This window comes from Salmo salar, chromosome 05 (assembly GCF_965601325.2).
Source record: "Salmo salar chromosome 05, fSalSal1, whole genome shotgun sequence".
Lineage (NCBI taxonomy): Eukaryota > Metazoa > Chordata > Actinopteri > Salmoniformes > Salmonidae > Salmo > Salmo salar.
The window spans coordinates 90,737,501-90,751,302 of record NC_138295.1 but is presented as its reverse complement, the minus strand read 5'-3'; the positions used below and the strand labels follow the sequence as shown (position 1 = coordinate 90,751,302).

Below are 13,802 nucleotides of genomic sequence, written 5' to 3'. Positions count from 1 at the left end.
ATTATTGATATGAATAGCAGCAATAAAACTGTCAAATGAGCTTATGTGTCCTAAATACTAGTAACGTAGCCTTCCTCTGTGTGCGAAGAACTCAGGATCTAACAGGAAAATGTGAGTCTCATCCTGATCCAATCAGATGTCAGAATTCCCAGACTCTACCAGGGCCAGGGGGGTGATCCCTCCATCATCCCCTTCCTCCATCCCTCCTCCTTCCCCTCCTCCATTCCTCCTTCACGCGTCACCGCGTCGTAGACAGGACCGTTATAAATGGCTCTGCACACACTTCTGAAGCACGCCAAAGGGATTTACAGAGCTTCAGCAAGACACAAAGGAGGGAAAATTCTACGAAGAGAAAACTACCTTTCACTGAATCAGGATGTCTAAGCTTGCAGAGAGAACCCTTTTCATTTTCTACATTTCAACACAGGTAAATAAATTCAGTTAACGTTACAGAGTAGGCTCATCCAAACTACATTATGTGAAGAATATGAAAGCAAGGAGCAACAACTTTGAAAAATCACATTTGAACACAGTTTTCCCTTTTTTCCCCAGATTTGCTCCCAGATCTTGGCGCAGGTGTGTCCGACAAGGTGCCTATGTCCGCAGGAGCCTCCGATGTGCGCCCCCAGGGTCCAGTTGATTCTGGATGACTGCGCATGCTGTCTGGTCTGTGCCAGGCAGAAAGGAGAGGTGTGCTCGGAAATAAATCCCTGTGATACACACAGGGGTCTGAACTGCGACTACACGGCCGATGTTCACCAGAGGACAGGTGTCTGTGTCGGTGAGTCATTTGTTAATTATATTGAACAAGTGATGTCCTAGTGTAGGTGTCAGAGCAGGGTAGATTCCCTGGCCTTGTCTCAATTGGATTTGCTCAACTCCTGCGTACATCTCTCCTCTGTACTCTCTCGCCTCCTTTTGAAAAAGGTCAAAGGTAATCGAAGTGTGGCAGCGGGGACCCGCCCCTATCTAAGAGCTATTGATGATGATGATGATGATGATGATGATAACAATTTACATTCATTTGAAGACACAAACACTTAAACATCTGACATTTTGGATTTTATCCAGATATGAGTATTGGAAATTAAAAATGTTAAATAATGATTTGTGCTTTTCTTGTGTCCTCCTCTCTTCCACAGCTCACGAGGGAGACATCTGCCTGTTGGACGGTTCAGTGTACCAGAACGGGGAGACCTTCTTCCCCAGCTGCAAGTACCAGTGCACCTGCAGGGACGGTCAGATCGCCTGCGTGCCGCGCTGTAACCTGGATGTGATGCTGCCGGGCCCTGACTGCCCTCTACCCAGGAAGGTGGCGGTCCCAGGGGAGTGCTGTGAGAAGTGGGTATGTGAGCCCCAACCAGAGGCCAGTGCCCTGGGCAGCTTCGCCATGGCTGGTAAGAACTCAGTCTCTCAACTCAAATAACATTTTATTTGTCACATGCGCTGAATACAACAGGTGAAGGTAGACCTTACAGTGAGATGCTTACTTACAAGCCCTTAACACTTATTTTTCTTAAAACTTCATTGTTGGTTAAGTAAAAAAAATAGATAAGTAAAAAATAACAATTAAATAACAAATAATTCTCTAGTGTACTACATAGGGCATAGGGTTCCATGTGGGACGCAGTTTCTCTCTCTACTTCTCTCTACTTCTGACGTGACTGGTACTCTGGTGCAAGCCACAAAGTCAAGAGACAGATTCTTGCATGCCTCTAGGTTGACCTGGCTGGCTCTGTGTGAAGGGAAATGCCGAATTGCCTCAGAGTACAGAGAGAGACTCACAGAGCAAGTTGACTTATCCCAGGAAGCCTCTGTGTAGACCTCTGTAGCCAAAACATTCCATTTCGTGTTCTCTGGAATGTGATGTACCTTGGATCGTTCTTAATCTGTGATTAATGGACTTTAGGCACATAAAGAAATTGATTCCGATAGAACTGTGAATTGGATTACCTGTATACCGATTATACACCAATGTAGGGGAATCAATTATGCAAACCACACAGATCCCAATACCAGCCTAACATAAGTCTCCTCTTATGCACTTTTGCCCAGTAATTCTTATGTTCATCAATCAATCTAGCGTGCATCTGTATTTCCCATGTCACAACATCTGTCTCATCCGGTGTGTCCCTCCCTGTCCTTCCGTACAGCCTACAGACAGGAGGAGACAGTGGGGATTGACTCGTGGGACCCCAGTACTAACTGCATAGAGCAGACTACGGAGTGGGGCGCCTGCTCTCGGACCTGTGGCATGGGCATCTCCACCCGGGTCACCAACAAGAACCCCCGCTGTGAGATGGTCAAGCAGACGCGTCTGTGCATCGTCAGGCCCTGCGACAAACAGCAGCAGCAGCAGAAGGATGTTGCTAAGGTAGGCTACTCAACCCACTGTCACTGTACTAATACCATCAGCTTCAGCAGAAGGATGTTGCTAAGGTAGGCTACTCAACCCACTGTCACTGTACTAATCCCATCAGCTTCAGCAGAAGGATGTTGCTAAGGTAGGCTACTCAACCCACTGTCACTGTACTAATACCATCAGCTTCAGCAGAAGGATGTTGCTAAGGTAGGCTACTCAACCCACTGTCACTGTACTAATCCCATCAGCTTCAGCAGAAGGATGTTGCTAAGGTAGGCTACTCAACCCACTGTCACTGTAGTAATACCATCAGCTTCAGCAGAAGGATGTTGCTAAGGTAGGCTACTCAACCCACTGTCACTGTACTAATACCATCAGCTTCAGCAGAAGGATGTTGCTAAGGTAGGCTACTCAACCCACTGTCACTGTACTAATACCATCAGCTTCAGCAGAAGGATGTTGCTAAGGTAGGCTACTCAACCCACTGTCACTGTACTAATACCATCAGCTTCAGCAGAAGGATGTTGCTAAGGTAGGCTGCTCAACCCACTGTCACTGTACTAATACCATCAGCTTCAGCAGAAGGATGTTGCTAAGGTAGGCTGCTCAACCCACTGTCACTGTACTAATACCATCAGCTTCAGCAGAAGGATGTTGCTAAGGTAGGCTGCTCAACCCACTGTCACTGTACTAATACCATCAGCTTCAGCAGAAGGATGTTGCTAAGGTAGGCTACTCAACCCACTGTCACTGTACTAATACCATCAGCTTCAGCAGAAGGATGTTGCTAAGGTAGGCTACTCAACCCACTGTCACTGTACTAATCCCATCAGCTTCAGCAGAAGGATGTTGCTAAAGTAGACTACTCAACCCACTGTCACTGTACTAATCCCATCAGCTTCAGCAGAAGGATGTTGCTAAGGTAGGCTACTCAACCCACTGTCACTGTACTAATCCCATCAGCTTCAGCAGAAGGATGTTGCTAAGGTAGGCTACTCAACCCACTGTCACTGTACTAATACCATCAGCTTCAGCAGAAGGATGTTGCTAAGGTAGGCTACTCAACCCACTGTCACTGTACTAATCCCATCAGCTTCAGCAGAAGGATGTTGCTAAGGTAGGCTACTCAACCCACTGTCACTGTACTAATACCATCAGCTTCAGCAGAAGGATGTTGCTAAGGTAGGCTACTCAACCCACTGTCACTGTACTAATACCATCAGCTTCAGCAGAAGGATGTTGCTAAGGTAGGCTACTCAACCCACTGTCACTGTACTAATACCATCAGCTTCAGCAGAAGGATGTTCCTAAGGTAGGCTACTCAACCCACTGTCACTGTACTAATACCATCAGCTTCAGCAGAAGGATGTTGCTAAAGTAGGCTACTCAACCCACTGTCACTGTACTAATACCATCAGCTTCAGCAGAAGGATGTTGCTAAGGTAGGCTACTCAACCCACTGTCACTGTACTAATACCATCAGCTTCAGCAGAAGGATGTTGCTAAGGTAGGCTACTCAACCCACTGTCACTGTACTAATACCATCAGCTTCAGCAGAAGGATGTTGCTAAGGTAGACTACTCAACCCACTGTCACTGTACTAATACCATCAGCTTCAGCAGAAGGATGTTGCTAAGGTAGGCTACTCAACCCACTGTCACTGTACTAATACCATTAGCTTCAGCAGAAGGATGTTGCTAAGGTAGGCTACTCAACCCACTGTCACTGTACTAATACCATCAGCTTCAGCAGATGGATGTTGCTAAGGTAGGCTACTCAACCCACTGTCACTGTACTAATCCCATCAGCTTCAGCAGATGGATGTTGCTAAGGTAGGCTACTCAACCCACTGTCACTGTACTAATCCCATCAGCTTCAGCAGATGGATGTTGCTAAGGTAGGCTACTCAACCCACTGTCACTGTACTAATCCCATCAGCTTCAGCAGAAGGATGTTGCTAAGGTAGGCTACTCAACCCACTGTCACTGTACTAATCCCATCAGCTTCAGCAGAAGGATGTTGCTAAGGTAGGCTACTCAACCCACTGTCACTGTACTAATACCATCAGCTTCAGCAGAAGGATGTTGCTAAGGTAGGCTACTCAACCCACTGTCACTGTACTAATACCATCAGCTTCAGCAGAAGGATGTTGCTAAGGTAGGCTACTCAACCCACTGTCACTGTACTAATACCATCAGCTTCAGCAGAGGGATGTTGCTAAGGTAGGCTACTCAACCCACTGTCACTGTACTAATACCATCAGCTTCAGCAGAAGGATGTTGCTAAGGTAGGCTACTCAACCCACTGTCACTGTACTAATCCCATCAGCTTCAGCAGAAGGATGTTGCTAAGGTAGGCTAGAATAGAAGTTCAAGAATAGAAGTTCAAGTTCAATATGTTGTTTTTTTTCGCCATTCGGACTAAATGCATTGCAAATCTTTCGACTAACAAAACTCACAAGAGCTCTGACAAAATACATGAAAGAAGTATTTCAGTGTTTCACCAACTGACAATCATTTCCCCCTCTAAATCCTCAGAGAGGAAGCAAGTGCCTGAGGATGAAGAAGGCGGTGAAACCCATCCGGTTCAGCTATAAGAACTGCACCAGCGTCCTGACCTACAAGCCCCGGTACTGTGGTGTGTGTACGGACGGGCGCTGCTGCACCCCCCACAGCACCGAGACAGTGCAGGTGGACTTCCAGTGTGCTCGGGGTAAAGCCATCAAGAAAGCCGTGATGTTCATCAACACCTGCGCCTGCCACTACCACTGTCCCAGAGACAACGCTGTGTATCAGCCATCAGACCTGGTCTACAGCGGTTACAGGTTATAACACTGTCCCAGAGACAACGCTGTGTATCAGCCGTCAGACCTGGTCTACAGCGGTTACAGGTTATAACACTGTCCCAGAGACAACGCTGTGTATCAGCCGTCAGACCTGGTCTACAGCGGTTACAGGTTATAACACTGTCCCAGAGACAACGCTGTGTATCAGCCATCAGACCTGGTCTACAGCGGTTACAGGTTATAACACTGTCCCAGAGACAACGCTGTGTATCAGCCATCAGACCTGGTCTACAGCGGTTACAGGTTATAACACTGTCCCAGGGACAATGCTGTGTATCAGCCATCAGACCTGGTCTACAGCGGTTACAGGTTATAACACTGTCCCAGGGACAACGCTGTAGTCAGGTGACTCTACACGTTCATGACTCTAAATGTTCTTGACAACATATCCCTGAAGGTGTATGGTTGGTCTCAGGAGGCAGAATCTCAATTGCATACTTATCGCGTCCTCTCTCCTCACCTCCTTCTCAAAACCCATTTCATGAGAAAGCCAGATGTCCCTCCCTTCTGACATTCTTTTCCAATGGGTTTTGAGAAGGAGGCGAGGAGAGAGGGCGCGAGGAGAGAGGGCGTGAGGAGAGAGGAAAGAGGACGCGAGGAGTATGTAATTGAGATTCTCACAGTCAGCACTTAGCTACCTTTACAGAATGGATGAGCATGCATTCTGCATCTGATATAACGGGAAACGTTGTGCTTTAGTGTATCACAACAACAGAGTTTTCCTTTTCTGCTTACTGCAAACGGTCTCAGTGATCATACACAGCTCCTGGGTCAGTTTTAGACAGCCTCTGACTCAAACGGCCTCAGTGATCATACACAGCTCCTGGGTCAGTTTTAGACAGCCTCTGACTCAAACGGTCTCAGTGATCATACACAGCTCCTGGGTCAGTTTTAGACAGCCTCTGACTCAAACGGTCTCAGTGATCATACACAGCTCCTGGGTCAGTTTTAGACAGCCTCTGACTCAAACGGTCTCAGTGATCATACACAGCTCCTGGGTCAGTTTTAGACAGCCTCTGACTCAAACGGTCTCAGTGATCATACACAGCTCCTGGGTCAGTTTTAGACAGCCTCTGACTGTCCCAGAGGTATTTCCGAAATAGCGGTTAGGCTACCTACAATCGTTTCAAGTGCAATGTATGCACGTCCAACAGTTTTCCAGCTGCACGTCACAAACAAATGTCTCATGAAAGCAACACCTGCTCACTGTTGTATTTGTTCTGGTGAAAACCTGTGTTTCTATTCCCCTCATTCCACTGACCTTTGACCTTTTAGATGTTTGCAGACTCTTGCCCTCTCCCAGGCTCTCCAGTCAACCTGGTCTTGGCCCACACAACAGTCATGTCGACAGCCAGGTCAAAGGTTGTTCTCATAATGTACTGCCGCTTTCTACAGCCAGCCTGTAAGTCTCCGCTCTTGGACCTCTAGCCCCGCCCCGTACACTTCAGACCTGGGTCAAATACATGTGTCAAATACTTGAGATGATTTAACTTGACCAGTGTGCAGGCTGTGGGTTGAGTTGGCAGTTTATGAGACTATTCCATTGGTTCCATTGTACAGGGCAAGCTAAGTCAAGTGCAACTCCAAAGTCTTTGGCATATATATGTCACCCAGTTCTGGTATACTGTCATTGACTGCAATGCAATGTAGATTCTCCTAAAACAGGATGTTAATTTTCTACTCCTCTACGGTCTCTTCCAAAGGCTTGTATCCAGTCGTCTCTTGTAGAAAGATACAAGTTATGTAAATACTTTACTGTATAGTTGGCACGAGCGTGTATTAAATACACAGTGTCTGTATGTCTTTGTAAACCTAATGTAAATATGAATTCTATATAGTGTCTGTATGTCTTTGTAAACCAAATGTAAATATGAATTCTATATAGTGTCTGTATGTCTTTGTAAACCAAATGTAAATATGAATTCTATATAGTGTCTGTATGTCTTTGTAAACCAAATGTAAATATGAATTCTATATAGTGTCTGTATGTCTTTGTAAACCTAATGTAAATATGAATTCTATATTGTGTCTGTATGTCTTTATAAACCAAATGTAAATATGAATTCTATATAGTGTCTGTACGTCTACTCTGGTTGTGTTTTGCCCAGCCTTTTCGGTCATTATAATAATACTGTACTTACTCATGATTTGACATTAAATATGTATATTTTCTATAACTTCTGATTTGTTTCTCTTTATTCCAACCATCATGATATACTGTGTAGATAGATTGATGGACAACAGTTGATGTACATTAAATTGACCACCTTTCATATAAGGTTAATGCATAGTTTAGTGACAACCCGTCGAATGAATGCGACATAACATGCTTTATGACTATTAGAGACTATGGTGCGTTCTAACTTCCAACACTCGCTTCTTTTACTAGTCAGTGAAGTTACTGAACGCTCAAAACTCTCCCAGAACTGGTGCATAAAACCACGATACAGCAAACAGCGACACCTTGTGGGATATTTAACAAGTGCAGGAAAGAAAAAGGAACCATGACCTGTATTGTTATTCTTATCCAGAGTAAAAGTTAGCCATGACCATAACTGCAGAGTCCCTGGTCGGCACACTGTCCTCTCTTGGTGGTCTGTCGCGCTAACTGGAAAAGTACAGCACGTCACACTTCAGCTCCAATAGAAGCGTCGCGTTGCCGTCCGCGTCGTGTCAATGTGACGTTCTACCTGCTACACACAGCACGTTGATTTGGGAGCGGAGAATAGCAGAGGGGAAGAGCGTCTTTATTCTAGTTTCCCCTACTGCACTGTACCATATTCATCTATTATTCGTAAGTACAATAGCTGTTAGCCCAGTTTTCCGCATGTACTCATTAAATTGTTGCTAGTGTTGTTCTAAATGATACTCAAATTACACACGTTGCTTTTGTTTACATTGTGAACATAGGTAGTCAGTGTAGCTAGTTAACTAACAGTAGTCGCTTCTTGACTTCATAAATCTTAGTAAAATAACCAGTGTTGTATAGCCGAGGCCAAATGCAACCAAAATTAACTTTATTTCAATTCACAAGATAGAATTAACATGCGCGTCAACCATCAATAATTGGACGCTGCCATTGCCCGCAACACGGGCAGTGAAACAGCTTTCATTTCAAAGGAAGCATTTCCCCAATGGCTGATTGCAATGCTGGACGCCCAATGGCTATAGTGTAGCAGGACCATTAGTATGAGTGACCGTTCATAAACAAAGACAAATCGGGTCTTATTCCCTATATAATCCCTATGGGCCCTGGTCAAAAGTATGCACCATGGCTGCGTTTACACAGGCAGCCTAATTCTGAATTTTGATCAATCAGAACACCTCTGAAAAAGATCTGATGTGATTGTTTTAAAGACCAAATAGTGGGGGAAAAATATCAGAATTGAGCTGCCTGTGTAAACGCAGCCTATGTAGAGAATATATTACCATTCAGGACGTACAGTACACAGGGTGTCCAGTCATTTACAGGCAGCCAGCTGGTAAAATACATTTTCTCTTGTCTCTCGCACTGAGATAAATTAGTGAGAAAACTACAGTATATCATCACTGTAGTGTTGAGACAGACTGGTGTTTGCAGTGTAATCAGATGTGCCTCGATTCAAACCTTTATTGTACGTCCACTGAGCTTAGCAGGTTTGAGTCAGACCAGATGCACTTCCTAGATTTCATCCTTGGAAGAATGTTGTAGGTAGGCATTTCTGTAGTGTGTAGACTACAAGTTAAAAGCCTGTCAGTATCTCTTGCCATTAAAATAAAAAAAAAGTAACCTTTATTTAACTAGGCAAGGCAGTTAATAGCAAATTCTTATTTACAATCACGGCCGGTTGTAATACATAAAGCCTGGATTCTAACCAGGGTTTCTGTAATGACACATTAGAGCCCGTCACTAAACCCATTTAAACACATTTCTTACTGAAATGAAATCTCCCAACGACAGGAACATTAGAGCCCGTCACTAAACCCATTTAAACACATTTCTTACTGAAATGAAATCTCCCAACGACAGGAACATTAGAGCCCGTCACTAAACCCATTTAAACACATTTCTTACTGAAATGAAATCTCCCAACGACAGGAACATTAGAGCCCGTCACTAAACCCATTTAAACACATTTCTTACTGAAATGAAATCTCCCAACGACAGGAACATTAGAGCCTGTCACTAAACCCATTTAAACACATTTCTTACTGAAATGAAATCTCCCAACGACAGGAACATTAGAGCCTGTCACTAAACCCATTTAAACACATTTCTTACTGAAATGAAATCTCCCAACGACAGGAACATTAGAGCCTGTCACTAAACCCATTTCTTACTGAAATGAAATCTCCCAACGACAGGAACAGGCTCTATTGATTGACTCATTTTGTTGGCGTTAAATCAAACCTACAATGCTGAGCAGCAATGACCTCTGACCTTGCTGCCAACTTCCCCGTTACACCGCGATGACAGACGAGGTAGTACAAAAAGGTTTATTGGATTAAAACATTAGGCATAAATAAGTTGATCACACAGCTGTCCGGTACATATTTAAAAGGATATCATTATTGTTCACAGTACAGACAGAGCTTATTATTATTAACACAGTACTCTCAGCCATCACCAGCAAGACATTCATCACAAACACCACACACACACACACACCACATTATCAATACAAGTAACAACAAATAAGGAAATTCAATTCATGCTTGTTAATCATCAAAAGAAAGGGACAGGAAATGTGTTACATTACAGAGGAACAGAACAGCCATGAATAAACATTTAGAATAACACGTGAAAAAACAAAACACGACATATTCAAAAATATACACTAGACCATCGGAGCTGTGGTGGAGACAGGAGAGGGTAGACAGACAGGAGAGGGTAGACAGACAGGAGAGGGTAGACAGACAGGAGAGGGTAGACAGACAGGAGAGGGTAGGCAGACAGGAGAGGGTAGACAGACAGGAGAGGGTAGACAGACAGGAGAGGGTAGACAGACAGGAGAGGGTAGACAGACAGGAGAGGGTAGGTAGACAGTGGTTTAGATCTCACTCTCATACGTGTGCATGTGAGTCTTCAGTGAGAGGATTTCAGGGTAACTCCGGCTAGTCCGGCGGTAGAAGTCCAGGCCCGTGAGGATCTCTACGTCTCGGACCCGGGCCGTGTGCAGCTTCATCAGATCCTCCACCCACTTAGACTCCTCCTCAGAGCTCTGGGGGGACGAAGACAACATCACACAACGTCAGCTACCTGCACATTTCATGATGCTCTGAGATCTCAATTCAATGGGCTTTATTGGCATGGGAAGCATATGTTTACATTGCCAAAGCAAGTGAAATAGATAAGTGAAATGAACAGTAAACATTACAAGTTTCAAAGGAATAGACACGTTTCAAATGTCATATGTCTATATACAGTGTAACAATGTGCAAATAAATCAACATAAATATGGGTTGTATTTACAATGGTGTTTATTCTTCACTGGTTGCCCTTTTCTTGTCTCTCTCTCTCACAATTTCTTTCTCTCTCTGTGTGTGTGTGTGAGGCAATAGCACCTTATTCCCTACACAATACACTACCTTTGATCAGAGCCCTATGTACTACACTATATCGGTGTTAGGGCGCCATTTTGGACGTAACCAGGGACTCACATTGCAGCTCTCGTCGTTGTCTGAGCGGTGTGGTAGGATGAAGGCAGAGCTGCTAAGAGGTCCAGAACAGATATCCTCAGCCTGGGTGAAGTCCAGACAACTGGTTATCACACAGTAGTAGTGGGTTGGGATGGGCCCTGAACCACTTCCATACCTGTAGACAAATACATGTGAAGATCACCAAAGGAGGTTGAATATTTGTTCATGGTAGACTGTATGTAGCCAGAGGACAGTCAGTAACTATGAGACAGCATAGTCCCACAGACAGAGAACACACATTCTATCACATAAAGGCTCAATGTGAGGTTCAGTGACATTATGACGGTGACGATTGAATAGAGACAGAAGTACAGATCTTTTTTACCAACAGATTTTAGCCACTAGGTGGCTCTACAACTACATTTTACATTTTGCTGGATCATTTCCATGACAATACACTTTATTTGCCTCTTTTTGATGAATGAGTAAAATACGAAATACAATATTGGCCTTGTGCAGGACAGGAAAGAGAAATGACTGTTCCAAATAATTCTGATGTAAAACGAGGTTGGGTCTGACTTCCCATTGAGAAGTACAGTCGTGGCCAAAAGTTTTGAGAATGACACAAATATTAATTTCCACAAAGTTTGCTGTTCAGTGTCTTTAGATATTTTTGTCAGATGTTACTATGGGATACTGAAGTATAATTACAAGCATTTCATAAGTGTCAAAGGCTTTTATTGACAATTACATGAAGTTGATGCAAAGACTCAATATTTGCACTGTTGACCCTTCTTTTTCAAGACCTCTGCAATCTGCCCTGGCATGCTGTCAATTAACTTCTGGGCCACATCCTGACTGATGGCAGCCCATTCTTGCATAATCAATGCTTGGAGTTTGTCAGAATGTGTGGGTTTTTGTTTGTCCACCCGCCTCTTGAGGATTGACCACAAGTTCTCAATGGGATTAAGGTCTGGGGAGTTTCCTGGCCATGGACCCAAAATATCGATGTTTTGTTCCACGAGCCACTTAGTTATCACTTTTGCCTTATGGCAAGGTGCTCCATCATGCTGGAAAAGGCATTGTTCGTCACCAAACTGTTCCTGGATGGTTGGGAGAAGTTGCTCTCAGAGGATGTGTAGGTACCATTCTTTGTTCATGGCTGTGTTCTTAGGCAAAATTGTGAGTGAGCCCACTCCCTTGGCTGAGAAGCAACCCCACACATGAATGGTCTCAGGATGCTTTACTGTTGGCATGACACAGGACTGATGGTAGTGCTCACCTTGTCTTCTCCGGACAAGCTTTTTCCGGATGCCCCAAACAATCGGAAAGGGTTCATTAGAGAAAATGACTTTACCCCAGTCCTCAGCAGTCCAATCCCTGTACCTTTTGCAGAATATCAGTCTGTCCCTGATGTTTTTCCTGGAGAGAAGTGGCTTCTTTGCTGCCCTTCTTGACACCAGGCCATCCTCCAAAAGTCTTCACCTCACTGTGCGTGCAGATGCACTCACACCTGCCTGCTGCCATTCCTGAGCAAGCTCTGTACTGGTGGTGCCCCGATCCCGCAGCTGAATCAACTTTAGGAGATGGTCCTGGCGCTTGTTGGACTTTCTTGGGCGCCCTGAAGCCTTCTTCACAACAATTGAACCGCTCTCCTTGAAGTTCTTGATGATCCGATAAATGGTTGCCCTTTTTGTGCAACGCAATGATGACAGCACGTGTTTCCTTGCAGGTAACCATGGTTGACAGAGGAAGAACAATGATTCCAAGCACCACCCTCCTTTTGAAGCTTCCATTCTGTTATTCAAACTCAATCAGCATGACAGAGTGATCTCCAGCCTTGTCCTCGTCAACACTCACACCTGTGTTAACGAGAGAATCACTGACATGATGTCAGCTGGTCCTTTTGTGGCAGGGCTGAAATGCAGTGGAAATGTTTTTTGGGTGGATTCAGTTCATTTGCATGGCAAAGAGGGACTTTGCAATTAATTGCAATTCACCTGATCACTCTTCATAACATTCATGAGTATATGAAAATTGCCATCATACAAACTGAGGCAGCAGACTTTATGAAAATTAATATTTGTGTATCATTCTCAAAACTTTTGTCCACGACTGTACAGTACTATGCAGTATTGTGGATGCTTCCCAATTTAAATCCTATTCCTTTTAAAACCTCTTAAGGATCGGACACTTTTTTTTTCAATTTTCGTCTAAAATGACATACCCAAATCTAACTGCCTGTAGCTCAGGACCTGAAGCAAGGATATGCATATTCTTGATACCATTTGAAAGGAAACACTTTGAAGTTTGTGTAAATGTGAAATGAATGTAGGAGAATATAACATGTTAGATCTGGTAAAAGATAATACAAAGAAAAAAACATGCGTTTTTTTGTTCCGTCATCTTTGAAATGCAAGAGAAAGGCCACAATGTATTACTGCAGTTTAGGCGCAATTTAGATTTTGACCACTAGATGGCAGCAGTGTATGTGCAAAGTTTTAGACTGATTCAAGGACTGTTCAAAATGTTGTATCAAATCTGCCCAAATCTGCCTAATTTGTTTGCTACATTTTCAAGTATATAACTGTGCACTCTCCTCAAACAATAGCATGGTATTCTTTCACTGTAATAGCTACTGTAAATTGGACAATGCAGTTAGATTAACAAGAATTTAAACTTTCTGCCAGTATAAGACATGTCTATGTCCTGGGAAATTTTCTTGTTACTTGCAATGTCATGCTAATCAAATTAGCGCACGTTAGCTCAACCGGACACCAATCCCGTAGAGGTTAAAGTGCACGACTGTTGACCAGCACTATAATAGTGCACTATAATAGCGGCCTTTTTGGGACGTAGCCTGTATGTCAGTATTAGCAGTGAAGATCAAAAGCCCTTACTGTTTAATTTTCTCTGCCGAGTCTCTCAGACCATCGTAATCGTAGTCAAATATGGGCCCACAGATCAAGTTGAGCC

General features: G+C 44.0%; 2 protein-coding genes across 3 annotated transcripts in view; one reads left to right on the top strand and one right to left on the bottom strand.

The window, feature by feature from the left end:
* Window positions 1-281: 281 nt before the first annotated feature.
* On the top strand, window positions 282-7,384 carry LOC106598655 (CCN family member 3). Its single transcript, XM_045719309.2, has 5 exons — window positions 282-427; window positions 553-781; window positions 1,143-1,397; window positions 2,154-2,374; window positions 4,900-7,384. The coding sequence occupies exons 1-5, from the start codon at window positions 377-379 to the stop codon at window positions 5,191-5,193; spliced, it is 1,050 nt and encodes a 349-aa protein (XP_045575265.1). The 5' UTR covers window positions 282-376; the 3' UTR covers window positions 5,194-7,384.
* Window positions 7,385-9,669: 2,285 nt separating this feature from the next.
* LOC106573026 (autotaxin) overlaps window positions 9,670-13,802 on the bottom strand; it is a 61,745-nt gene continuing 57,612 nt past the window's right edge. For both annotated transcript variants that reach the window (XM_045719306.2, XM_045719308.2), the window contains exons 23-25: window positions 13,727-13,802; window positions 10,848-11,001; window positions 9,670-10,408 (exon numbers count right to left, since the gene is read on the bottom strand). The exon at window positions 13,727-13,802 is cut by the window's right edge and continues 57 nt beyond it. In XM_045719306.2, the coding sequence (XP_045575262.1) occupies window positions 10,238-10,408; window positions 10,848-11,001; window positions 13,727-13,802 (401 nt within the window). In that variant the 3' untranslated portion in view covers window positions 9,670-10,237. The remainder of the gene's footprint in view (window positions 10,409-10,847; window positions 11,002-13,726) is intronic.